The following is a 27,988-nucleotide window of genomic DNA, read 5'->3' as shown; positions in this document are numbered from 1 at the left end:
AGACACTACACAACTATGTCGATGATCCCTACGAGTTAGGAACGCGCTGCTCAACGCGCAGTGCAGACGGCCACTTTACCACCTCCAATCACTAAAGAATTATCAACACTTCTGCTGTCATTTCGCGCCATTCAAATACTGGCGTCTTGACCGAAATTCACGCCCCGGGAGGATATCAATTTTCAATGTCAAAGTAAAGGAGCATTGCTGATTCTAAAGATGGAGAAATGAACCACCGGTGACGCTTAAAGGTAAGTTCACGCTGTCATATTTTGTCTCATGTTTCCCATCACGAGAGAATGAAACGAGGCTTATACGTGGTGGCTTACGCAAAGATGTGTTGACACCTGCCATTTTAAAAATGAATCGTAAATAATGTGATTTAATTGTCGCTATGACTTAATATACAGCATATATTATCGACAGACTCATAGTGCAAAATAGAGTATAAAATTTGTGAAATTGCTATGTAGATGTGAGATGATGTGCGCCACGTTTCTCGGATATTGGCCCTCCGGCCGGCTTTGTAACCCTAGACAGTCTGACAATTCATCACAGAGCTGCAGACACACATGCACAGCACAGCATATATGATATTACATATTGATTCATATAAAATCTCATGTGAGGAACATCATGCCTCTGTTTATGATAACATGCATTTGAAATCTGCTTTAAGTTTATTTTATTTTATTTTTGCAGATATAAACTAATTTATGCAAATAAAGGTCTGTCTGTATTTACAAAAAAAAATAATACTGTTTACTTTGACTGGATTATACTCTAGTGTGCACTGTTTTCTTTTCCTTAAGCAGTTCATTGGGTTCATACATACCATGTTACAGTGGTATTTAGCATATACATATTGTATACAAATATAATAGGTTGTGCAAGAAGACAAAAAGTATAAATATACTGCTAATTAAGACATTATAAACTTTGAATTTGTAGAACATGAGCCTCAAAAATAATATATTTTAAATAAAATTTGTGCCTCATATGCTGCATATTTAAATATTTTGTAATGCAGTACATTTATACTTAACAGTATATTAATGTTATTTCTTGAGGTATATAGTGTTACAGTACAACAATTTGATAAATTGAAGTTGTGATCAGAGTGATCATTTTATTTATTTAAAATTATTCAGTTATTTACTCTTTTACTTTCACATTGGATTGCTACTAACCATGATAAAGTGATATTAAACATTATATAATATATTTTTAGTGAGCTTGTGCTACAAATTTACAAGCAAAGTGTCTTAATAATTATTTATTATGCAGCATATGTTACACGCTTTCTCTCTCTTCTCACTGAATATTAATGGAACGTCTTGAGGTCACTCCCTGCCTCTGTGCAACTGGTTCAGTGGGTTGTAACAGCTAGTAAACATTTCATGCATGTTCAGTTTTTTCTGACTTGATCTGTGCTAAAGTGCCTGTCTGTGTTCAGCAGTAGATGAGTTTCCTGCACCATGCCGCCGGGGGTCTACGGCATGCAGGATGTGTGGGAGATGGAGGGTCGGCAACAGGTCAACATGGAGTTCCTCCTCCCCACTGGGATCTACCTCAACTTTCCCGTAGCATGCAGTGACACCATTAGTGGCATCAAGAAGGTGAGGAGACCTTCTGACCAAATGTAAACACTAAAAATGCAAGTTTGTAGACATGGAAGTAATAGAACATGGGTAGCTGACAAATAACATGGGCTTTTTCAAATGAAAGTCAAGATTTTAGGCTAAAAAAGGACAAAAAAACACCACAAATGTGCTCAGTACAAGTCTTACAGTAGATTTAACAAAATTGAAATCATTATTCATTAAAAAAAATCATAACATTCGCCCTAAAGCTTCTTGGCAAGTTCATGAAAGACCTAGTAATGTCGAATTTGTAAATGAATCTTTTCAATGAATCAGTTGATTCGGTTCACAAATTGATCTGAATGATTTGTTTATGAGAGTGTTTATGTTGAATAGACAACTTCTTTAATAAGAGGTCATAAAACTGCACCCGTAATAGTTAAAATAATACATATTAATAAAAATAAAAAAAGTAAAATGCTGTTTAAATACTTTTAGTTAGTTTTAGTGTAACATGTCACATTGCAGGAAATTTCAGAAACACAAAAGTATTGGTTTTAACAAATGAGTTAGCACACAATAATATAATCAATATTCTTAGTAAAACATAAGTCACTACTGACAAGTCACACTTCTATTTCTGTGCTGGTTACTGCTGGTTTAGCTGTAGACCACTATAGGCATGATGTTCGCCATCCTAAAATGCATGTTTGTTCTTGTGAAGCTGGTTGACTAAAGAAGTCTTACTGGTTAAGCTGGTCAGGAAGCCTACCAGCATACACAGCATATGCTGCTGCTATTAGATGCTCTGCAACAAAATGATATGAACCGACTGCAGTCAGACCCATTGTACACATTAAAGTCTTGATTTGTGTCTTAGATGGTGTGGAAGAATGCCAAGAACGAGCCTCTGTTCAGTGCCCTAAGTGATCCGGATGCCTACGTCTTTACCTGCATCAACATGACCGCAGAGCGGGAGGAGCTGGAAGACGAGCAGCGTCGCCTTTGTGACGTCCGGCCGTTCATGCCAATTCTCAGGCTGGTGGCCCGGGAAGGAGACAGAGTGGAGAAGCTCATCACCACCCAGATCAGTCTGCTTATAGGGAAAGGTTTGTGTCACACTGGTCCTCATCTGACCTCAGAGCTGTATGGGCGGCTCACACTGGAAGCAGCTTTGACTTTACTCAGCACTGCAGCAGAATGATGTGGTTTTGGCAGCTGTCCAGCAATTAAAGGGATAGTTCACCCCAAAATGAAAATTCTGTCAGTAATTACTCACCCTCATGTTGTTCCAACCCCGTAAGACTTTTGATTAAATCTGAGAGCTGGATCACTCCTCCATAGGCTTCTAAGGGATTGAAACTTGCCGGCCCAGAAAAGTTATTAAAGACATCGTTAAAATAGTCCAAGTGACTACAGTGGCTCAAATTTTAAGTTTATCAAGCGACGAGAATGCTTTTTGTGCGGAAAAAAAACAAACAAAAATAACGACTTTATTCAACTATTCATTTCCTTCTCTGTGGGCCTCGAGATAGTTCACGTAGTGTAACAGCGCAGCGCTTCTAGGTTGTACGTCACACGCATCACACACATGACCAGCGTTGGCCAATAGTGAGCCTACGTGTGACGTAGGAAATGAATAGTTGAATAAAGTCGTTATTTTTGTTTGTTTTTTGCGCACAAAAAGTATTCTCGTCGCTTGATAAACTTAAGATTGAGCCACTGTAGTCACTTGGACTATTTTAACGATGTCTTTAACTTTTCTGGGCCGGCAAGTTTCAATCCCTTAGAAGCCTATGTAGGAGTAATCTAGCTCTCAGATTAAATCAAAAATATCTTAATTTGTGTTCTGAAGATGAGCGAAAGTCTTACGGGGTTGGAACAACATGAGGGTGAGTACTGACAGAATTTTCATTTTGTGGTGAACTGTCCCTTTAAGAAGAATTTGTGTTTGTTTATACTCATGAGCATGACAGGCTGATTTGGAACGTCTGGTTTCTAAAGATCTCCTGATTTCGATAATTTCCCTGTTTATATTTTCTTACCTTGGGTGGTTTTGTTAATGATGTTAAGAATAAGGACGTGTCACACAGTCTGTCGTGTTGCCTTCGCGTAATTCAACTAGCTACTACCAAGTGTTACATGAATTTGCTCAAAAATACCATAGAGTTTCATTGGACTCGGCGCCAACAAAAAATATGGGAAGTATTTTCTTCTCTCTTTTAAAAGTCATTTTAAGCCTTTTTTTTTTTTGCTTTGCTAAAATACAAATGATTATATGATTTGTGGGTTTTATTCTTTGCATTTAGCATTGTTCTTCCCTGCTGTTTTTTTCTACAACACTTTCAGAACAGATTTGCAGCCCATTTTTTTTGTGTCGCAGAGAGTTCTCACTCTATGGTAGTTTTATTATTTGTTGCAATTACTTTCGGAATTCAAAATCAAATGGTGACAGCACAGTTTTAGCATTCTGACTTTATTCTAACTAGCTAAAAACCTTGTCTCCACAGGTCATCATGAATTTGACTCCCAAAAGAACCACGAGGTGAATGAATTCCGAACAAAAATGAGGACGTTTTGTGAAGAGCGTGCTCAGTTGCGCCAGATGTTGCCATGGTATCAGTGGATGGAGTATAACTTCCCATGTGACTTGGAGCCATGCTCTGTAGTGGCACAATCTGGGAAATCACGCAGTGTTAAAAAGATCCTTGTCAATGTGAAGTTTGAGGGCAGTGAGGTGAGTGTAGTCATATTTTACATGGGCTTATATTCATATACAATTGTTTTATGCTACAATTTAACCTTTGGATAATTCATTACTTCAGTATAATTCTATTTAGCTTCTTTCTGTTTGTGTTGATAATGTAAAATTGAGCATGTTATGTAGCCATTGACAACTTAATCCTCACATCCAAAACGTGCAAAAGTCTAATTTTAGACTGACATATTTTCTGCCTTTGATTTCACAAATCGTAACAGTCAGGAGACATTTGACACGGTGATGATGTCACTGCAGCATCTGCAGGCACACATGGGTCTCACTGACCCAGTTTTCCAGAGTGAGGCCTTTGATAGTATTTATATGTGTTGTGTTGCCTGTCAATCCCCCACCCACTCAACGTGAATGTTATGTACCTATGATCTTTAACTTTGTAATGAGTCTGAACTGAAGCGTGCAAAAAAAAAAAACTCCAGCAACACTTGTTTTTATAATGCATGGCACGGATCAAAAGCCAGACTGTTTCGACATCGCATTTGCAGAGAAAAACAATTGCTTTATGAGTAATTAATCGCACTATTGTGAGTGCACCTCACCCTATGCGCACCAATGATTATGAGGGAGTTTTCTTTGTTTTTACTATATCTAGAGCATGTTTTCTCCAACTTTTTTGAACCAAGGACCTCTTTCATAACACAAACTGTTCACACAGACCCCAGAGAAGTCACTGTTACCATGGAAATGAGGATCATGGCAACTATGACCACCCACTCCCATCAAAACATATAGTCTCCCCACACTCTCAATCAACTTGGCAGTCCTGCATTCTCAGTTTTTTTTTTGTATATTAAAGGGATAGTTCACGCAAAAATAAAAATTCTGTCATCATTTACTCACCCTCATGTTGTTCCAAATCTGTATGAGTTTCTTTCTTCTGTTGAACACAAAAGAAGCTATTTTGAAGAATGTTGGTAACCAGACACTTTGTACCCCATTGACTGCTACTATTGGTAATCTGTTTGATTACCAACATTCTTTAAAATAGCTTATTTTGTGTTTAACAGAAGAAAGAAACTCCTACAGGTTTGGAGCAACAAAGTAAATTGTTTTTCAGAATTTTCATTTTTGGGTGAACTGTCTCTTTAAAATACAAAAAGTTCTACATTATTGTATTCATTTTTAAAATGATACATTATCGTTAAAATGTTTGGGGGTGGTAAGTGTCTTATGCTCACCAAAACTGCATTTGTTTAATCAAAAATACAGTAAAAACAGTAATATTGAAAAATATTATTACAATTTAAAATATCTGTTTTCTGTTTTAATAGATTTTGAAATTTGTAATTTATTTCTGTGATGCAAAGCTAAATTTTCAGCATCATTACTCCAGTCTTCAGTGTCACATGATCCTTCAGAAATCATTCTAATATGCTGATGTGCTGTTCCATAAACATTTCTTATTATTATCAATGTTTAAAAAAAACTGTTGGGCTGTTAGATTTTAATATTATAGTCATGATGTATTGTCAATAGTTTCAGCATATTCTGTAGAATTTTTCTGATGGAAGAATGAATAGGCAAAGAAAATGAATAGGCAAATTTCTTCTGGAACCCAGATTGCTGGGACGGAGGCTCACTTGAATCACTTTTTCTAGGACTTTTCTGAGAAACCCTGAACTTGAGTATAACTTCTAATTGAATGTATTTCATATTTTTAATTTGTTGTAGGAGAGCTTCGTTCTCCAGCAAGATCCACATGACCTGCCGATGGTTCTGAAACGGAACGCCCTGAGAAAGAAGTCCACTGTGTTTCGATCGGCAAAGCAGGAGAAGCCGGAGGACTACACTCTTCAGGTTAACGGGAGATTGGAGTTCATTTATGGAACATATTCACTCTGCCAGTTTAAAGTAAGTCTTTGAAAATCAACATCTTCTCGACTTCACAGTTACATTGTCTTTAAAATTCGTATGAAAACACCACACTTTCAGACTTCAGGGTAGGGTTGCTGCCATTCATTACTTCTTACTTAAATTGGAATGTAAAGTCCACACTAGAGGCTTAGTAACTACTAGCTAGCTTGTAACTAACTCTGTACTTTTTATTCGGTTGCACCATTTGTTCTTAAAGTCCCCCTGTAGTCAATAATTGTATCCCTTAAAACTCATCTTTGAACACCAAAATATTATTTTTACTTATGGGATACTCCACCCAAAAATGAAAATTCTGTCATCATTTACTCACCCTCAAGTTGTTGCAAACCTGTATGAGTTTCTTTCTTCTGCTGAACACAAAGGAAGATATTTTGAAGAACGATTGGAACCAAACAGTTGTGGGGCACCATTGACTTCCATAGTATTTCTTTTTTCTACTATGGAAGTCAATGGTGCCAAACAACTGTTTGGTTCCAATTGTTCTCAGCAGAAGAAAGAAACTCATACAGGTTTGCAACAACTTGAGGGTGAGTAAATGATGACAGAAATTTCATTTTTGGGTGGAGTATCCCTTTAAAATAGCTTGAATGTAACTCTACATTCTTGATTCATTTAGTATACGCGGTTCTATGCAGATGCAAATTAGCCCCGCCTCCAGTCAATCACACGTCAGTCATCCATACATTGACGTGATTGGTTGCAAGGTAGTTTGTGACGTCAGAAACACCAGCGATTTCAAACCGTGTTTTTGATACTGTTATTGGTTCTCTACAGTTTAAAGCTAAAATACTCAGCAGTGGTGTTGAGTTATGAATTTGCACATGTTTTTTCTTAAAGCATAATAAAAAACACCACATAGACATATAAACAACATTTGAAAGCTTGATTTTAACCACAGGGGGACTTTAAGGAAGAACATAGCAAGTAGGTCGTAAGCTCTCTGTAAAGTAATGCGTAGTCGCATAATATGTCGCTTACTCTCAGTGATCCAATAGCAGCCTTCAAATGCAATAACAGATGCTTTTTTAAATGCTCTGAATTTCTTTTTATTCTTCATTCTAACTTTTTTTGCCTCATGTAACTGATGGGGAAAAAAATGTTTCCTTTAAATACGATACTACTTAATCATGAATAACATAATAGGTTAGGTATGTGATAGGGACCTGAGTGGCCACTAAGGAGAATCACACCATGATGTAAGAACTGGAGCGATTTTGTAGTCCAAAAAGGTGTTTAACTGTTTATTAAAGCGGATGTGCAAAATGTGGAAAAAAATGGTTAAGAGAAATTAAAACAGGTTATCAATTAAAACAGTCCAAAAACTAGAACTGCTGTGTACTAAAACAATACAAACTCTCCTCTACATCTGAGGACAGAGTTTCGTGCGCTCAGAACGCTTCAATAACCTAGTTTAAATCTCTAATACCATGATCCGTCCTTCAATCCTCCCTTCCACTAATGACGGCTGACCCACTTGATAATTGGAACATACCATTTTCTTAAAATTAACCCTTGCCTCACCATATGATTAATAAATAGATACACAAGATGATTAAGAACAAGAGTTAAAACGAATAAATAAATACTATAAATAGGACGGATGAAAGCAACATACATTTCCATAAATAGCTAAAATGAGCACTCCCATGTTGTTCGCACTTTCTTTAAGGCCACGCCCACTCAGCTAAAACACGACTAAAACCGCAAACCCCTCGTAATTATTATAAAATGCACAGGAACAGTAAGAACACAGTAAAACAGTGATGGAAGACACCTTCCAGGTATTTTTATCTGTAAAGAACATTCAGAAACTGTATTTGACATTAATAAGTATCAATCAATATATATATATACTTAAAAACATAAGAAATGACATTTATTTGTTTTGACTGATTTTATTTGACATGCTCAACACGGACCGGTTCGTGTTGAAGAGCCGTTAACAAAGTTATCTATTCACATGATGTTCTTCTCTTAAATATAAGTGAGTGTAAATGTCAGTGTTATCTATATATGACTAAAGAATTGAAGTCTGTCGGGTAAAACGAGCTTATTGATGCAGTCCGTCAGTCTGCTATTTTATTCTAACCGTTACTCCTGATAGGAGGCTTCCATAAATATCTAGTTATACGCTTAAACTAAGTTTAATGGTGGTGCAACTAAAAAATATTTAGTACCGGTAATGCGTAAGTTGTAAATTGCGTAAGTAGCAGCCGGCCCCAGACGAGCACATACAACCCAGCTCTCACTGATGTCTGCTTCATGTCTTTTTATATCTTGTCTTATTGTTTTGCGAGTTTTATTTAATTTTGCTGCAATGTAAAGAGGCCATGATTTGAATTCATTGTAGAACTTCACATTGTTGATTTAGAAACTGCTTGTACCTGCAAAGATGAGTCATTCATCTCTACCAGCCTTCAAAACATCAACTACGTTGAAGATAATGTGATTTCAGCGGCATTACGCTACCTAAATGAACAGGCCGCAGGATCTGACGATGATTAGTCGAGGAGTACTGGATCTGGTCCAGTCTTTATAGTCTACATTTTGGAAAACAGGAACTGATAAAACCATCTGTACCACGGCTGCAATTTCAGTCCCTTTCCATCTATCTATGTGTCTGTTTGCTCTACCTCATTCAGTTTTTGGGAGTTTTTGTCATTATATTGATGGTGAGAGTGGAGAGATGACAAGAAATTATGGGAAGAACATAGATTTAGGGCATGATTTGTACCTGTTTGTCCCGTAACACAGAGTGTCTTGAGCAAATGAGCTCTTTTTTTCTTAATTTTATGGTCTCTTTTTTTTTTCTCTCACAGTATATTTTCACATGTTTGCACGGAGGTCTTACACCACATCTGACTGTGGTGCATCATTCAGCCATCATCAAGTACCAGGAGGAACAGGGTGGCCTCAATAATCAGGTGTCCAGAAGCCGTGCTCAGTCCAAACCGCCCCCACTGCCTCTGAAAAGGGTGAGATGGCACTTTTACACCGGAACACGATCTGTTATTAACAGGGGAACTACTTGTCACGTTTCTTCTTGTTAGCTTGTGTTGTAGACTTCAACCTCTGTGAACTCGATTTGCAGTGCGACATACTTGAAATCATTTACCCATGGTAAATTTTTGGCCATATGCGACCCCTTCATGGAAGTGCTTTGAATTAATGAGATGGAGGATAAATGTTTATCTGTCCTAGTTGTATAAGCTTCCGGAATAATTTTTTTTTTTAAAAATTAAATAATTGAATGTATCAAAACTGAATATTTCATCAGCATGACAATAGCTCAGCTGTTTTAAAAAAAAGAAATCACACTAATATGGCAATTCGTAAGAATTTTTTATTTTGGCAAATTGTTATGAATTCATGCATTCACGTTTCTTTTCATATGATCTACTTAACGCCCCACTGACGGTTAGATTTAGGTCTGGACCTTAATGTTTACGTTTTTTCAAAACTTTGTAAGTTTTCATACACATTACATCATACATATTCGAATGGCCACCTCGTAAAATAGTTGCTTTTTATTATGAGTGCATGTTGACATTTTCAAACAGTGAAGGGTGACAAAATGCTTCTTTGCTAATTTTTGTCATGTTGTTTTGGGAACTATGATTCTTTGTAGTGAATTAGTTAATTTGGAGATTTCATTTAAATTGACTTTAAATGACCTTGCCTTGCCTTGGTTGTAAAAATAAATTGTAGCCTGTGTTATACTAACAATTTCAATTTGCTAACTAAAGTTTCAAATCAACTTCCTCAACACTACTAAGTATGTTTGTCCTGTGGTTTGCCTGATGTATAGGATATTCCGATATTAGATGAAAGAGTGATACTGAACCAAATTCACTGCTTGGTTTACATTCGCAACATTGGATTCATACACGCATAGTTCCTCCTTCTTTTGGTTTTGTTTTCTCTGTAACTGTTAAGCATGCTGAAATGCGTGCACAGACGTACCTCCCACACTAGCTTTTTAGTTTGCCAATAAAAATACGAAGAAATGAAGAAGAAAATGTGTTTAAAATGTTAAGTGCTGTGTATATTTTCTTCTCAACAGCAAAACACATCTTCACTGTGGTCTATCCAGGAGCCTTTCCATATAATCCTTCTACAGGGTAGCCGAGTGAATGCAGATGAGGGCATGAAGGTAAAACTGCTTGTTTGTTTGTCTGCATTTGTATATGGTTTGTGGGATGTGCATTATGTTGTTTAGCATCTCAACTGCTAGTGAGGGGTGAAATCATGAACACTGTGGTCATGTGACCCTGACCACATATTTCCCATAATTCATCAGAAGCGGTTAAGTGAAACATCAAAACAGGAAGTGGGGAGTGACTATCTGGCTTTACGGCTCTCTCTCTTGGGCCTAGATTCTTAGAAAAGGCCAGCACTGTTGCTTATGTTCACCACTTGCATCTCCTTTTTGCTTGTCGGAGAAGTCAACAGACATTGGACGGTTGTTTCTATTTTAAAATATTCATGAGAAAAGCATGTAGGCTTGTTAGATTTTTTTTTTTTTCAATCTAGCCTGAGGCACAATTATTGCAGTTGTGTACAATGTTAAATACACTTGCATGACAGCATTTTTCCATGCAAAAACCTGCATGTGTTGTAATTTGTTTTCAAAGAAAACTGTTTAATAAAGAATTTCTGGCTTTCATCAATGTAAGAATGAAAGTTCAGACTTTTGAATTGATGCGTATCAACATTTCTCTGCCGCTCATTGTGCTCTTTTTTTAGTATTCTGTTTGCTTTCTTCTCAGTAGTTATTTTTCGCCAATTTTAGCTTGTCTCTTGCCAAAGAGCTCTGAATCGAGATTTGTTTTAGCACCTTTATACGTTTTTTTCTCTGTTTCAGTCTTAAAGGAAGCATTCACATTTTTTTTGTGCCCTGCTGTAGTAAGTGAAAACTGTGGTGGCTTTTAAACGCGGTTATGACTAACCTAAATGGATAAGGATTGCGCTCTAAACTTCTGGGCTTCTGGTACAGATGTAGGAAAGACAGGGACTTGTTGTAACTTTTACTACCTATATTTCTTAGATTTAAAAAAAAAAAAAAGTTTTAATTTCTGTCAATGGGAATGCCATTAAATAAAATGATTGTAAAGGAATATAAAACTGAACAATCACTTGAATATAATTAAAACGTGTGACAGCTTGAAGTGTATGACAGCATTTATTATTTACTATGTTGACAGTGGGTTTTTTTTGTTTTGTTTTTTTTGTGGTTATTTGTTTACCCAACATCTATATTAAAAATATGATCATTTTGTAAAGTTTAAGTTTGGAAGATAGAGTTCACAAACGTTAAATTGTTATAAGTATAAATTATAGTTAACTTAAGAGGGTTTTTGAACTTGTTTTTTCAAACAAACAAACGAAACCACTGCCAGAGAAAACATCCTTGTGACAACTGAGCTGTGTAACAAGTTGGTCTCCCTAACTTGCTTTTCTTGCCAGACACTCATTTATTTCCTCATAACTCCCTACATTCATTCATACATTCTTTAATTAAAAAAACAAAACATTGAAAGGATGTTCCCTTACTTTAAAACTGTACTCTTTAAGGAGATTTGAGACTAATTTCCTGCTCTGCAATCATTATCTTTCTCTCAGCTGGTGGTTCAGGCTGGCCTCTTCCATGGAAGTGAGCTCCTGTGCAAAGTGGTGACCAGTAATGAGGTCAGCGTTTGCTCTGAACCTGCATGGGACCAGAAATTAGTGTTCGACATCAACGTGAGTGACCTACCTCGCATGACCCGCCTCTGCTTTGCCCTCTATGGGGTCATCGAGAAGACCAAGAAGCGCCCTACCAAGAAGAAAAACAAAAGAGCGGTATGTTTCAGTTCATTTCAACAGAAAACGAGTCACTTAGCAACCAACAGGCTGACTGACGAGAGATGAGACGCATAACAGATGCTATACTTGGAGTGTTTGACATGCATGGATGCCGAACACGTTTCCAAGTCAATTGCACATACACATCATTGCTAGTATAATCAGCAGGATTTTTTATTATTTAAACCCTTAAGACAGGATGCTGTGGTCCATTGTATGCTTAATGTGAGTAACCCAAGTTAAACGTTAGGACAGAGCAGCTAGTTGATGTCAAGTCAGAACTCATCAGCCCATCTCTTCGTGGCCTGTTCTCTGAAAGATAGCGTGCATTGTCAAATGCAGGCGCAGTGTTGAAATTCCCAGGTGTCAAAGTGTGTGTGTGTGTGTGTGTTTCTGTGTATCTGTATATGGTGGTGGGCTGCCGTGGCTCAACGCCAACGCATCCACTTCTGCTTTCAGTGTTACTTCTCTTTCAGCGAACTAGAGAAGAAGTCCACAAGTGTAACACATGAAGAGAAAAAAATGTCTCCTGTTATTCTTGCATTGTACAAGGTCTGACGGAAACAAACGTTTGACCATCTTGAATTTGAAATGTATTATGTTTGGCTGATGAATCTTATGGCTTGTATGTATGTATTAACAAATTATTTGTCTCTAGATTTTTTGACAAAATATTCACATGTACATGGGATAGGATATTTTTATAAAGTATTTCATGAAATTCTAGTTTTAATTATTCTACAATTTATTATGAATTCTAAATTAATTTATGCAAATTTATTATAAAAAACGTCTTCAGAATCACATTTAAGAGTTTAAAAGTGTTTTTATATCTGCTGTTACTATGTAGATTTAAGCCATATTGATTTCAATATTTAGATTCTTTTTACCTTATAATTATTTCTAGATTTTGACTGAATATTCACATGTAGATGTTGGATTTCAATAATAATTCGAATTTTAAAATGTATTTGCTAAAGTTCAAACTTATTTACATTATTTATAAATAATTTCTTCTGAATCATGTTTAAGATTTAAAAACGTGTATTAATATATACCGTCACTGTAGATTTAGGCGACATTGAATTGATATATTGATAATTGAATTGGAATTGAAACTTATTTTTAGTTAAATGTTGTTAAAAAGGGCAGATATTTGCAGCAAGCTTTTATTTATTTAACCATATTACTTTTACCTTTTATATTTGACTAAATTATTATTATTTTCTCAAATATATTTCATAGCATTATATTGGCTTAACGATTTCATGATTTCTTAAGCTTTCACAAACCCCTTCTAAAAATACTTCAGTGAATGCAGAAATGTCCTTCTGCATAAGTAGCAGCACTGAACATGAAAACTGTACTACACTCACAGTCATACACAGGAAGTATTAGATTTGTTTTATTGGTATATTGGAAATCACTGCTGCTGTTACTGGAATATTTGGTTAGTCAGTTATATTGTCACCTCCCACAACAGAAACATTAGTGTACAGCATTGTTTAGATGACAATGTCACCTCTCCCACATTAAATGACTGTTGTGTTAAGTGCAATGTCAATATGGTTAATATACCTCCAATTGACCCCTCTTTCCACAGGACTGCCCATTGGCCTGGGTTAACACGATGGTGTTTGACTACAAGGACCAGCTGAAGACTGGAGAATTTTCCCTGTCCACATGGCCATCAGTCCCAGGTACATTAAAATGAACAGTAGCTCATGTTATTTACAGCTACTTTTGTTGGTTTGACCTTCATTCACTGAGATATTTTAGGGATTCTGCAGTACAGAGTCACAGGAGTGATAATCTAGCATTGCTGAGAGTTGTGTCCAAGTTCCCTTATTTTGAATAGTTATTTTTGATCTAGGCACCTCAGTTTAGGTCTAAACAGGTCAATCACTTTTATTTTCAGATGATAAAGGTGATTTGTTGAATCCTATGGACACTGTGGAGAAAAATCCAAACATTGACAGCACGGCTGGTCTCCTGATTCGCTTTCCCAACATCAGACCACACCCCCTTTATTATCCTCCAATCGAAAAGGTGATTTTGTTGTTGTTGTTCTCCTTAATAGTTGTGTTCTTCTCATAATGTCTTATGATATATACGTACATTTATGAAAAAAGTTTACAAATGCTCAGTCATTATCTTCCTATTATTTTCAGCTGAATGAACTGGGTCTAAATGGTGAAAAGGTTGTTGCTACAAAAGAAGAGGTGAGAAATAGCATTCATTGGTTTGTCAGAGGCGAATTATGCAGATCTATTATGAAAGGGAAATGGTTACTACATTAGGGCCTGTGTGTCTACAACACTGTTAAGAGGAGTTGTGGTTTGCTGAAGCATTGAACTTTTTCCAATGATTTATTCATAGTGCTAGAGATGCTAAAACTACTTTAGTAGTCTTTAACCTCCAACGAAATTGACTTTTATTTCAGCACCTCAAACTAAAAGAGATTGTAGACAATAAAAACTACACAGAGTTCTTTGAGGATGAGAAGGAGCTTCTGTGGAAGTTACGAGGAGAAGTGAGGCAGCGATACCCTGAGAGCCTCTCCAAACTCCTCCTCATCACTAAGTGGAACAAACATGAGGACGTGGCTCAGGTAAGATGAACCACTGGTTCCTTGGGATATGATTCTTTTCAGGCAGTGAAAAATCTAAATATTTAAGGAATACCATATAAAAGGTGCCATATATACGTTTTTATATGAATTTATTTTAGTAATTTTCTCAGTCAAACAAGTATCCAAAAAAAAAAAAAAAAACTTAATAATATAAAGAAAGAAAAATATTTCATAAACAATCATTTATTTATAAAGCACAATAAAAGCAGAATTTATCCTTTTATTTGCTAATTCTTTACCACCACCCAGAATACGTTCTATTTCTTAATGGAACTTAATGCATTGAGAGGCTGTACACTCACTCTGCATTTTCATTTATTTTTTCTCTCCAGATGGTTGGTTTGTTACGGAAATGGCCAGAATTGCCCGCTCTACATGCTTTAGAACTTCTAGACTACAGTTTCCCTGACCCTCATGTCCGCTCCTTCACCATCCGCTGCCTCAAGAACTTACGGTGGGTGGCACTGCCTCTCTAATCATCACCTTCTCTTGAGAGCTTTAAAAAAAGAGAGCATATCTCTGTCTTGCATACATGTGAAAATCGAAGGAAAAAACATTTATTCATATTGCTTTTAACATTTGTAGAGGCATTCAAATGGCCCTTGCAGTAGGGATGTGACAGTGAGGAAATTTTCCCACCGGTTAATCTACATGTGACAACACCGGTTATCCCGGTATCACCGGGTTGGGGGGGGGGGGTGGTTTTGGAGTTTGGAGTTTTTGAATTCCAGTGCGGCCGTGCACATTTTACTTTCGCTTTCGACTTAGTAGGGCTGGGTATCGTAACAAAATTTTCGATACCGATTCCTTGACTTCGATACCGATTCCTGAACGATACTTTTTTCGAAACCAATTTTATGAAATCCGTTTTAACAATATTACATAATCTAAAAAAAAAACTTTTATTTTTTCAGTTTGTTGACTTTTTTACACTCACATTTGAGTCTGTTAAAAGCACCAATGCTAAAGTTTTATATGTTTCCTAATCATTTAACAACATGTAGCCTATTCTTTACTTCAATGAGCTCATTGTTTCTGCCTTAACTTAATGCATTGTTTAACAATGAAACTGAGTGAAAATTAATTGAAATGCATTACACATAGTCGCCTCTGATAACAGATCACTCTAAATTGTAATTTAGACACATGCATTTTCTGTAAAGCTGCTTTGAAACGATATGTACTACATATGTATTGTAAAAATGCTATACAAATAAATGTGAATATATGCCTCGCTCTCAGCACGCATTAAGCTTGCCGCAAAGCACTGGCAAAAGAAAAAATGTGTCGGTAAAAAATAGCAAGGAGATATTTTAATTGTTTATTAATAAACAAGTGTCTACTGAGTGTGTTGGCTGCAAAGATGAATATGGTGATGCTGACTCGTCATTCCTGCAGTAGTGAACACAGGCGCGCGCTATATGGATTACATAATCAAACTATTTATTTCTAATTGTTTCGTTTAAAAGTAGATATATATTTGACCGTCTATAGGCCTATTTGTCATGTCTGTGAGGCAAGTATCCTATACGCTGAGTTTTGGTACATTTGTGACGCGCTCCAGTTCTTGCAGTCGAAGACGGATAAACTTTCTACTCTCAACTTCAAGTGTATTCTGTGCGCTGTTAAGCTTGTCTTGGCAGCAATTATCTTGTCGAAAATATTGCATCGCGTGCTTTTGGCATCGAGTCTGGTACATAGGTAGGTACATGTCTGATCTTTTCCACATATTTTCTATCTAGATGGTAGGGACGCTTACACACACACACACACACACACACACAATTATCTACAGCCTCACGTGTGACGAGCCACGTCTCTGGGCAGCCGCGTAAACTAGTGTTTTTCCGCCACAGCCGACCATGCTGCATGCATGTTTCACTAACGTTGACGAGATTAACCTCTTAGGTATTGAAATTTGGTACCGAAAAACAAGATATGTTTCGATACTCGGTAGTATTAGAGGCAATTCGGTTGGTACCTAAAAAGTATCGAACTTGATACCCAGCCCTACGACTTAGCGACAATTGCATGAATGGTGGGTTTATTATTCTTTAGGATTATGTTTGCATTATCTATTAGTATTTGGTTTAAATCCACAATATTGCCAAATAGGTGCTTTTACATTTCACTTTGAAACCAAATCTTCCGCCATTGTCTTGTCAGTCAGCTGGCCTCACTCTCGTCACATGATAACTGAAATCTTGACTCCTGCTGTTGATCTGTGCTGCGACTCTCGTTCGGCACACGCTGAATTGACAAGACACGTTCAGTTTTTAATTGTAGTGTCTGTTCTCTAACTGAATTAAATTATTTTTATACTATAAAAAATCAAAATGAGGGTGGGGCTGTGCAGCGGTGGGCAAGTGATGTAATCGATGTGCGACTGAACAGTGTAGCACCGGTATCACCGACTATCGCAGCCTTGCAGGTGTAAATATTGCAACATTGTATTGAAAATTTTAATTATTCATTTTATTAAAGGGGTCATATAATGCCATTTTTGTACAAGCTAATATGATTCTTTAGGGTCTAAATTAAAAGTTTGTAATATACTAAATTAAAAATTCTCATTAGTATTGTAAGAAAACACTTATTTTACCTGGTCAAAAACAGCTCTGTTTTCAGCACGCCGTTTCAGTGCATATGACTTTAAATGATCATGAGCTTTGCTCACTCCGCCCCTCTGTTCTGTGCATACACGTTTGTAACACAATAACCATAACGCATTGTTCATTATAAACGTGGGATTATGAATTATATGGAGAACGTCGTACATAGAAAACATGCAGTAATGTACCCTGAGTGTAAACCTTAGACGCATTCATCGTGAAGCGATTTGCAAAGATATAAATATTAATATAAAGGTTAATAAAACGTTGCACTCACTTCAGTTCTTCTGGAGATTCAGCAGGAACACGAATATCTGGTACCGATCCTTTATTCAGGAGCAGCTGCTTAGCAAAACCAGCTTTATACTGACCCTCGTTTATAAAGCAGTCTGGTGAGAAATGATTCGCGCAAACATGAAAGCATTGACGTTGCTCGTGGTGAATATTCCCTTCGAAAACAAAACTCAGCCACTGCGTCTTCAACGGTTCGGATTTAGGAACATCAAAATGACTGCTGGGTTCCTTATTGCACCCAAGAACAGAACACCACAATCGCTTAAATGCCATTCTGCTCATAGACAGTGCTCCAGCATATCAACAATGACCGCGCCGGTCCGCGCAGACTATGATTGACAGCTGGCTCACGAGCGAGGGCGGGTCTGTGTTGAAACGGGCCTGTCAATCAACAATCGCTGGAGGGGCGTCCGACGTGTGACGTCACACGGTCGAACGGCTCGATTTGAGGCAGGGGAAAACATATAAGGAGATTAAAACAAAAACACTGGATGGATTTTTATCATTATATGATGGTTGTGTACAGGCACTGCCAACACACATTTCAGTACAATCAACTTGAAAAAGTGCATGTACCATTATATGACCCCTTTAATAATATACTCAGCCATAAAAGAAATGTCCTCTCACTTTCAACAGATTTTTTCCAGCAAATTTCTTAACGTGTAAATATATGTATGAACCCAAAAAAAAGATGAGACATAAACTGAACAAATTTCAGACATTTGACAAACAGAAAATGAATAATGAGTCCCTGAACAGAGCGGGGGCCAAAGCAGCAGTCAGAATGTGGTGTGTCCACCAACTGCTTTAAGTACTACAGTGCATCTCATCCTCATGGACTGCACCAGACCTGCCAGTTCTTGCTGTGAGATGTTATTCCACTCTTCCACCATGGCAAGTTCTGAGGGGACATTTGAGCTGCATCCGAAATTACATACTTCCCTACTATATAGTAGGCGAAAAACAGTATGTCACAATAGAAGTATGTCCGAATTCACAGTACTCATAAAAGAGTAGGCAAAAAGTACTCGGATGACCTACTACTGAAGTGTGCATATGATGGACACTTTACTATCCCATGAGGCCACGAGTGAGGATTTGTGAATAACAGTGAAGCAACGTAACTGACGCTGTAGGTCACGTAATAAGGGCAACGTGGGTATGAATATGCGATTTCAGACACAGCCGTGGTTTGGCACTGCAAGGGTGATCAGCTGTCCTTCCTGTCTCCACTATCTTTAGGTGACATTGCCGTTTATTGCGCTGTTCACATCTGCAGTCCTCATACCTCCCTACAGCAGGACTATAGCATGTTCACGCAGGTGGTCAGGGACCCTGTGCATCTTTCTTCTGCTGTTTTTCAGGATACTGAATCAGTATAAGGGTCTCTTTAGTGTCCTAAGTCATTGGAACTGTGACATTAATTCAACCTGTAAACTGTTAGTGTCTAAAGGACTGCATGCGCAAAAACTGTTTATGGTTCATTGAACAAGCATGAAAATCATTGTTTAAACCCTTTACAATATAGATCTGTAAAGCTTACTTGGATTTTACAAAAGTATCTTTAAAATACAGTATCCTGAACCAGGGGTGTTTCTTTTTGTCAGAGTTTATTTACTGTTGTCTTGTGAATTGAGCCGTGTCTTAATTTGATAATTAATAGTGATTTATTTTCAGATTGTTAAAAATGGCTTACATTTCAAATAAAATGTAATTACATCTCATGTGTGTTTTTGATCAACAGTGATGATGAACTTTTTCAGTACCTCTTGCAACTGGTTCAGGTTCTGAAGTATGAATCCTACCTGGATTGCGACTTGACCTGTTTCTTGCTGGAGAGAGCCCTGGCCAACAAGAAAATAGGTCACTTCTTGTTTTGGCACCTTAGGTATAAATCCACCTTCTTATAGTGTTCTACAGCGATGCGCCCCCATTCCCTTCAGTGGAATTTAGTTTGTTTTTGCTTTCTCTAAAGGTCAGAAATGCATGTGCCCTCAGTCAGCTTGAGATTTGGACTTATTCTGGAGGCATACTGTCGCGGGTGCATCTATCACATTAAGATCTTGATGAAGCAGGTTTGTTGCACTTATTCCTTAGTTATATGAAAAGCGAATTCATTTCTCTAGCCCACGTGCTGTGACCAGATGTAAACAACTAAAACTTTTCATTCTCAGGGCCCTTTTTGACACTTGGGGCCCAAACTTAGCACTTGACTTGTTTTCTCAGTTACTCATTCTGGTACCGGTAATTGTCACTTTGTGTTGCGCCTTTTCTTGTAAGAAACAGCGCCTGTTCTTTCAAGCACATAAATATACATGTATAAAAATAGTAAGGGGTGCTGGAATATATTTTTCTTTGCAGCAGCAGATTATATCTTCTTTGAATGTTTAATAATAGCCAAACCACTGGAAGGAAGGGGAACTATACTATGCTGCTCAAAGTTTGCAGCTGTTTTTACATGCCTTCTCAAATATTGATTATCACACTTCTGCCAGATGCTTTAATTCAGTCATATGGATGTGTTCATATAGATTTGCATGGTATACTTATTGTCTACTCCTTCTCCTTTAGAACGAGGCTCTGAATAAGATGAAGGCTCTTAATGACTTTGTGAAATCAGCCAGTCAGAAGGCGCCCAGGATACAGACTACAGAGGACATGAAAGTGTGCATCAAACAGGACACGTATATGGAAGCGCTCTCTGAGGTCGCTTGCCCTCTCAACCCAGGCATCATGCTGTGTGAACTCTGGTACCATTCACGTTGTTCTCTATAAATATGTTGCATGTTAATAATGAAAATGTATAGTCTAAGCCACTGCAATGAAGATATGATATGATATGATACTGGTATCTATAATTATAAAATCGAATTTTAAATTGATTATCATCATATTTTTGTTACTGGGTTGTCTTAAGAGATTTTTAGAGGTTGTTGTGTCAGGTCTTGTTAATAAATTATAGTTCCCTGGTTTTAAAGGGATAGTTCACTCAAAAAGAAAATTCTGTCATCATTTATAAACACTCATACTGTTCTAAACATGAGAGTTTCTGTTGAACACAATAGAAGATATTTTTGAAGAAGACCAGTTTCTGTTCCCAATTAAATTCCATAGTATTTTTGTTTTCAAAGTCAATGGCAACCAGCAACCGTTTGGTTACCAACATTCTTTAAAATATCTCCTTTTGTGTTCAACAAAAGAAACAAACTTATACAGGTTTAGAACAATGAGGGTGAGTAAACGATGACAGAATTACATTTTTGAGTGAACTATCCCTTTAACATACCACAGATGGCGTGTGATTTAGATATGTAGATTTTATGATAACGCTCTTTCCAGGTAATCTCTCATTATGTGTTTTTAAGATTTTATAGTTAGTTTCTAAGTTGTAACTGAATCTGCAACATGATGTAATATTACTGAAGCAATCATTTTAATTCAGTAATGCAACTAAATGATCATATGCGTTGCATAAAAGTCGCTTTCAAACAGCTACCAGAAAGCGAAGAGCCTATTTTGCAACCATGTGTGAATGTGTGTTTCTTGATGCTAATCTTTTTTGTTTCAGCGCTGACAAGTGTAAGTTCATGGACTCAAAGATGAAACCTCTGTGGCTGATGTACAAGGACAAATATGAAACTGTGGGCATTATCTTCAAGAATGGAGACGGTATGGATATAGAGCCATGCTGAATAATTTTTTGCTTGCATTCAAAGCACACACATCTTTTTAAAAAAATCTTCTCGTTTTAGTTTTTGTAAATTAGTGATTGAAAAACACTTTGACCCTTTTCTCTGTTTTTTAGATCTGAGGCAGGATATGCTAACCCTTCAGATGATTCAGCTTATGGATGTCCTATGGAAAACGGAAGGTCTTGACCTCAGGTTTGTATAGTTAACTTTGTTTCAACTTCGTCAAGGTGATACATTTGCATAAAATTGAGTGTTATACAATGTATAAGACATTTTTAGACATCTTTTAGGCACTACACTGCATTACAATAAATACTTTCCATTAATGTTCATTTAATGGGTCTCAGAATGCTGCCTTACGGATGCCTATCAACCGGGAATAAAACGGGTCTCATCGAGGTGGTGAAAAACTCGGACACTATTGCAAACATCCAGAGAAACAACAGCAACAGTGCAGCCACTGCTGCTTTCAATAAGGACGCTCTTCTCAACTGGCTCAAATCGAAGAACCCAGGGTGAGCAGCAAACCCTCTAACCTTATACACAGCCCTCGTGCAACTATGCGTATCGTAGTGACCAATTTAGCATCATTTGTAGAATTTGCAGGAGCCGTGCATGCCATTTTCTATTCTCAAACCTCACTTAGAAGGTTATTTGGCTCATTTGACCTTTTGGTTCATATGAAACCATAGTGTAACATCAAATGCAGTTTGGTTGCAGAAGGTGCAGCATTGGAGTAAGTTTACTGTGCATTCTGCATCTACTGCAGGTGTTTTCCACCAAAGTGGCTTGATGTGCATATTGTTTTGTGATAATAACAGCTAAGGATACAGGCTGAGCACTAAGATGAAACCACAAAGCTTGTTGCATTGTGTAACAGTCTCATTTTGCAAGTCATATATCTTGTAAGAATGTGGAAAGAAATGACCTTTTCTGGAATGCTCTGGTTTAGAGAAGTCTGAGCGTTGGGGGTCTTTTTGGGGTCAAACTAACCTTTGGCATCAGCACTTATTTATATAGTGTATTTGCATACTGTGATGTTTTAGTATTTAGGCAACTAACAAAACTACTGTTGGTAAGTGTATGTGGCTAACCAAAAGAAAGAAGAAAAAAAAAACAGCAACTCACTATGATGCATACATGATTTTTTTTTTCTGAAGTATCCTGTTTATACATGACCTCTTGAACTCCTGAAACTAGAGTGCGATAGACTAGACATTGATGGCTTATCTGAAACGGATATATGCCCTGTGGACATATCCAGTTCTGTTCGCTGGTTGTCCACTTACTGTAAATGTTATGCTATGTCATAAATAATTATTTACATCAGAGTGTGGGACATTTTTGTCTTTAAGAAACGAAGGGAGACATAAGGAATAAAATTCATTATTTGATGAGCTTGAGCTATTTACTGTATCTGTGTCTAGGGTACAAATGTAACCCTTGACACCCTGTAAATGACACCCTTGCATATTTTTTTTTAAAATTTATTGCATGATTTTCTTACAATTTCATGACTACATTAAAACCGCAGGTCATTGTGTTACTTGCATAATAATGCACAAGATGTGAGTTTTTGATGGCTTGACGAGGAACTTTATTTACTTGCCAATTTTTACTCTCCTTTGGTGTTCAGCGAATGTTCATTTCGAACACTGTCTGGGTTATAACTTATCATTATCAAAGGCCATTAAATGACTTTTTACTGATATGAGAAGGTCAAATTGAAAGTCTTACTAGTATGGAGTGTTATGAATTCTAAGCTGATGTGGAAAGAGGGCTCAACAGGAAGACACATTACATATTCACCCAGCATATTAACATTGAATATCTTGTTTGAGTCATAAAGTGACAGAAAACTATATGACAGAAACAAGGCTGAAACTGTTTAACACTGTGCTTAAGACTTCTGTGACTGTGTGTGTGTGTGTGTGTGTGTGTGTGTGTGTGTGTGTGTGTGTGTGTGTGTGTGGATAGATGGATGATAGATAGATAGATAGATAGATAGATAGATAGATAGATAGATAGATAGATAGATAGATAGATGGATAGATGGATAGATGGATAGATAGATAGATAGATAGATAGATAGATAGATAGATAGATAGATAGATAGATACAACAAATACATTTATTTTTATAATGCATTTTTATAAATTATTACATTTATTTTACATACATTTATGTTAGTTGATAGTGAGTTGCTATGATCTTGAAGTTTAATGATGTATGTTTGCATGTGTGTATGTTTAGGAGTAGGGTTATGGGATCGAATATATTTTGTAAAGTATATAAATAATGTCTATGTAAAACATGGAAACCAAACGTGTGTGTGTGTGTGTGTGTGTGTGTTAATTGGTTACCAAACAGGAAGGAAGCAGGAATGAGAATGGGTTATGAATTAAAATATTATTATTTCTATATTTTTCAGGGATAAACTGGATCAAGCCATTGAGGAATTCACCCTCTCCTGCGCAGGCTACTGTGTAGCCACATATGTTCTGGGAATTGGGGACCGTCACAGTGACAATATCATGATCAGGGAAACGGGTCAGGTAAGAATGAACTCATTGCCTCACGAGTAGGGATGGGCGTATCGATATAAAGTATCGATACTCAAATAAAAATATCAATACTACAGTGTGGGGTTTTTTTTGCCAGTGATTTTGTTTATTTGACAAGAAATCTAATGCATACAATATGCATTGAATTGGACGAATAACCTATGTTAGTGAATAATTGTGTAGTAGAACTATTTTCCTGCTCATCTGAACAAGTCATAAACAATCAATCACAGAGAGCGTTCACACACTGCCGACAATGCATTCAAACAGGGCTGCGTTTCCCAAAAGTATCATAAGAAACCATTGATGCTTTTGGAAAATGCAGGCCAGAACAATGCTAAACAGAAGACAGAAAAAAATTATATGTATGAGTTATTTCACAATAAACTAATTTAAATTGTAGCCTACATATTAGTTTGTGCAATTAAATAGTTTTAAATTTAATGTTATAAGTTCATACTGATGTTCTATTATGTAACTAATGTTAATATAAATCATACACTGTCAGAATAAAAAGGTTGCAACAGCCTGTCACTGGCAGTCCCTTATAAAAAATGAAACATCACTACAGTGACCATAGTTCAACTAGTCCTATAATATTTTGTAGGTTTCCATGGTTACCACTACAAGTAAACATTTTAAGCATGTGTAAACAAATATATAATCTAATAAATTCCAATTAAGGCATATTAAATGTTAAAATGCCTTTCAACTATAATGTTGTTATTAATTATATATTATACTAATTATAATAGGTATAATTACCTATTTTACTCTTAGTAATTCAGTAATTTAAGACATTTTTACATTTTTAAGTTCAGTTTAGAGGTATCGTGATACTGGCCTTGAAAAGTATCGCTATCATATCGAAAACAAAATAAGTGGTATCGCCCATCCCTACTCATGAGTGCTGTGAAATCATAAATTATATCACAAGATGGCACCAGCCATCCATATGAGTGCCTTAACATGGGTTGCACTTTTCATACTATTTCACATAATCAAGGGTTGCTGCAATTTTATAATAGTCTTTTCATTTTGAATAAATCATTTTGTAAGTTATGAATGATATTTTCTTTGTATTGTTTGCAGTTATTCCACATAGATTTTGGGCACTTTTTGGGGAACTTCAAGAGCAAATTCGGGATCAACAGGGAACGTGTGCCTTTCATTCTGACATATGACTTTGTCCATGTAATTCAGGAGGGACGGACCAACAACAGCGAGAAATTTGAACGGTCAGTGCATATGTTTTATAAAAAACTCAAAAATAATATGTAAATAATAATGTCTTAATTCTTAAAATGTATGCCACAAAGCTAGTTTCTGAGTTTCATTTAGTGTTTCTTCCATTCTAAACTTCTATAGTATAGTATAGTAGTATAGTATTTATCAAATGTTCAACACCGGTGTAAAACCGTCACACAAAAATAAGCTTTGAGACGGCTTTTTGTTCTTTTTCCCCCTTTTTTCTACAGAAAATTGCTTATATTGTTGGCTGCTTATAACCTTTAGGCAGATTACATATATATGTAACCTGATAATAAATAGAAGGGTTTGTTGGAAAAGAGAATATGTCAAATTCAGAACTGAAAAAGAAATGTGTTCATGTGTGCTTCTCTTTGCCAGGTTTCGTGAGTGCTGCGAACAAGCCTATAAGATTCTTTGCCGGAATGGGACTCTTTTTGTGAATCTTTTTACCTTGATGAAAGCTGCAGGACTCCCTGAACTCAGTTCTTCCAAAGACATCCAGTATCTAAAGGTAAGAATTACCTCAGGACAAATGGTTTATTATTTATTACTCGTGAGATTGCTGATATTTGCCGTTTCTCCAGTGCTTTACAAGCATGAAATATCAAATCTAAAGGGAGGACAACTAGGTGACAATTTTATATATCAGATTTGTTATTAGAATAAGATTGAAACAAATTTATTATCGACACCCAGACAAACACACCCTCCCTAAATTGCTTTGAACATGCTATGCAGCACAGGCAACGGCTAACAGCTGGTTCATCATCGCTCCTCCTCCATCATGAGCGTATACTATTGCTGATTTGCTACAACTTGTTTTCTTTTAATTAGGACAGGTTTTATACTTCATTTTGAAACTGATTGATCATAGGCCTCATTGATCAGAGCTTATGCACCTCAGAGTTTGAGTGAAAAAATTCACTCAAGCCAATTCACCTAAAAAAAGAAATGAGCTGCATAAGCTCAGATCAATGAGACCTAAGATCAATCAGTGCCAAAAAGAAATAATCACCTGTGTTGATAAAAAGATTGAATCCAATATTTAGCAATAACATAGCATAAGGAGAGATTTATAAGCAATTTTCTGACCGGGAACACCACAAGTGTAGTAACAAGACACAACAAAAAAAAAAGCAAAATTTTTGGGGGGAAGTTTTAATACCCTGTGTGAGCAAAGTCAGTAAGTTTTTAGTCTCGTGTAGCCAAACTTTCCATGCACATATCTGGATTTATAAAACTAGGCGTATATGTACTCACCGAATGGACACTCTAGACTCTTTTATTGGAGTGAGTGAAGTAAACAATGATTAACACTCTGTTTTACATCTGATATAGCCTACACATATGCCACTCTCATTAATGGAGTCAAGCACTGAAATTTCATGAAAGCATTATCAAGAAGTTTACAACATTTTTTATATTCATTTAAATAGACTTATTTGTAGTGGATGTGCTGCTTTTGAATAATTTTTAATTAACAATGTTTTAACTAGCGAGGATTGCTTGGCGCATGATAATTCCGCTTTAAATTGTGTTCTAAATAACAGAACTAATGTTCTGAGAAAATATTTTCACACTTATAATGATCAATGATGCGCACTTGACTCCGTATAAGCAGATGGCTTAGCAACATAGACGGTATAATGACAGACACTGAAGGACTCGCTCGGTGATCGAATGGTCCATTGGCCGGTTTGAATAAGTCCGATGACACAGGACACATGTACAACCTCTGCTGTTGGTGTCGTACACAGACAGACAGTAGCCTAATGATAACCATTTTCGTGGTCTTCCCAATATTATGAAAAAAACATTGTATTCAAAAGTTAGAATTTGAAGAAAACGATAAGATATGCACGTTTTTTTTTTTTGTTTATACTTTGTCAGTGACGCAAAGCATTATATGAATTGTCTGAGTCAGACACTAATTTACACTGTTTCCTTTAAAAATATATAAACATCCTAAAATATATGTTTACCTTATAGGCAAAATTGCTTAGATTTGATTTGCTTAAAGCAATTAAAAATACTATTTGGCCAGTGAGAATAACTCTTCTCTGAAATGTATTTTACACAATTTTGATATATTTTTCTAAAACAAGGCAAGGATAGGCAACTGAATGATTTTTAGCGATGTGATGTGACTGCACATCCATATCTAATTTTTTCCTAATGTCTTGTACCGTTAAACATGGTATCACTTGGATGGGAATATGCATGGAAATGATATGCAAATTATGTTATGCATAGAACAATTATGGCTATTTTGAGGAGGAGACAGGGTGGATCTTCTGCTGACAGACTGGGTTTTATAAAGGGACTTTTGCACAGGTTCTGCCATACACATGGTTTTATAAATCTGAAAACTTTTGTGCTTCCGCAAAATCTAACTTTAGGATGAAATCAACGGAAATACATGAGGAATAATGAATATAACTAGGCAGATACAGAATATGTTCAGCACTGGTGAAATTCCACCTTCATTGTATCTTTGTTCTTACAGGACTCCTTGGCACTGGGGAAATCTGAGGAGGAAGCACTGAAGAACTTTAAAGTGAAATTTAATGAAGCTCTGAGAGAGAGCTGGAAGACCAAGGTGAACTGGATGATGCACAGTTTTGCCAAAGATAACAGATAAACAGCGCTCGATCACGAACCGCTACGGGAGACCGACCGAAACCCTCTTGATGCTGAGTTTTGATTTAAACCGATGCAGCTTTGAACAGAATATATGTTGCACTGCTGTCTGGCATTTATTGCATTATACTGCCGTGCAAAAGCAAAATGCAGTAACTAAACTGAGTTGTGACCGATATATGACCAGATTCTGTTCAAAATTCAGAAATTGAGTTAAAAAAA

General features: G+C 36.6%; 1 protein-coding gene across 2 annotated transcripts; it reads left to right on the top strand.

Annotated features, from left to right (window-relative positions):
* On the top strand, window positions 1-27,966 carry pik3cd (phosphatidylinositol-4,5-bisphosphate 3-kinase, catalytic subunit delta). 2 transcript variants are annotated; one of them, XM_056239583.1, is made up of 23 exons: window positions 1-251; window positions 1,460-1,619; window positions 2,464-2,692; window positions 4,094-4,320; window positions 6,031-6,210; window positions 9,054-9,209; window positions 10,298-10,387; window positions 11,857-12,075; window positions 13,682-13,778; window positions 13,997-14,127; window positions 14,250-14,300; window positions 14,522-14,689; window positions 15,043-15,164; window positions 19,364-19,507; window positions 19,595-19,694; window positions 20,191-20,369; window positions 21,188-21,288; window positions 21,425-21,503; window positions 21,659-21,826; window positions 23,743-23,866; window positions 24,968-25,113; window positions 25,505-25,637; window positions 27,633-27,966. In XM_056239583.1, exons 2-23 carry the CDS (start codon window positions 1,479-1,481, stop codon window positions 27,765-27,767), a joined length of 3,120 nt encoding a protein of 1,039 aa, XP_056095558.1. In that variant the 5' UTR covers window positions 1-251; window positions 1,460-1,478; the 3' UTR covers window positions 27,768-27,966. The 2 variants fall into 2 exon arrangements, with proteins under 2 accessions (XP_056095558.1, XP_056095550.1); XM_056239575.1 differs by having other exon boundaries at window positions 1,457-1,619.
* The last annotated feature ends 22 nt before the right edge of the window (window positions 27,967-27,988 follow it).

Source organism: Rhinichthys klamathensis, unplaced genomic scaffold (genome assembly GCF_029890125.1).
Source record: "Rhinichthys klamathensis goyatoka isolate OS25496 unplaced genomic scaffold, OSU_Roscu_1.1 h1tg000020l_1, whole genome shotgun sequence".
Taxonomy (NCBI): domain Eukaryota; kingdom Metazoa; phylum Chordata; class Actinopteri; order Cypriniformes; family Leuciscidae; genus Rhinichthys; species Rhinichthys klamathensis.
The sequence above is the reverse complement of the archived record's forward strand: the minus strand, read 5'-3'. Positions and strand labels throughout refer to the sequence as shown.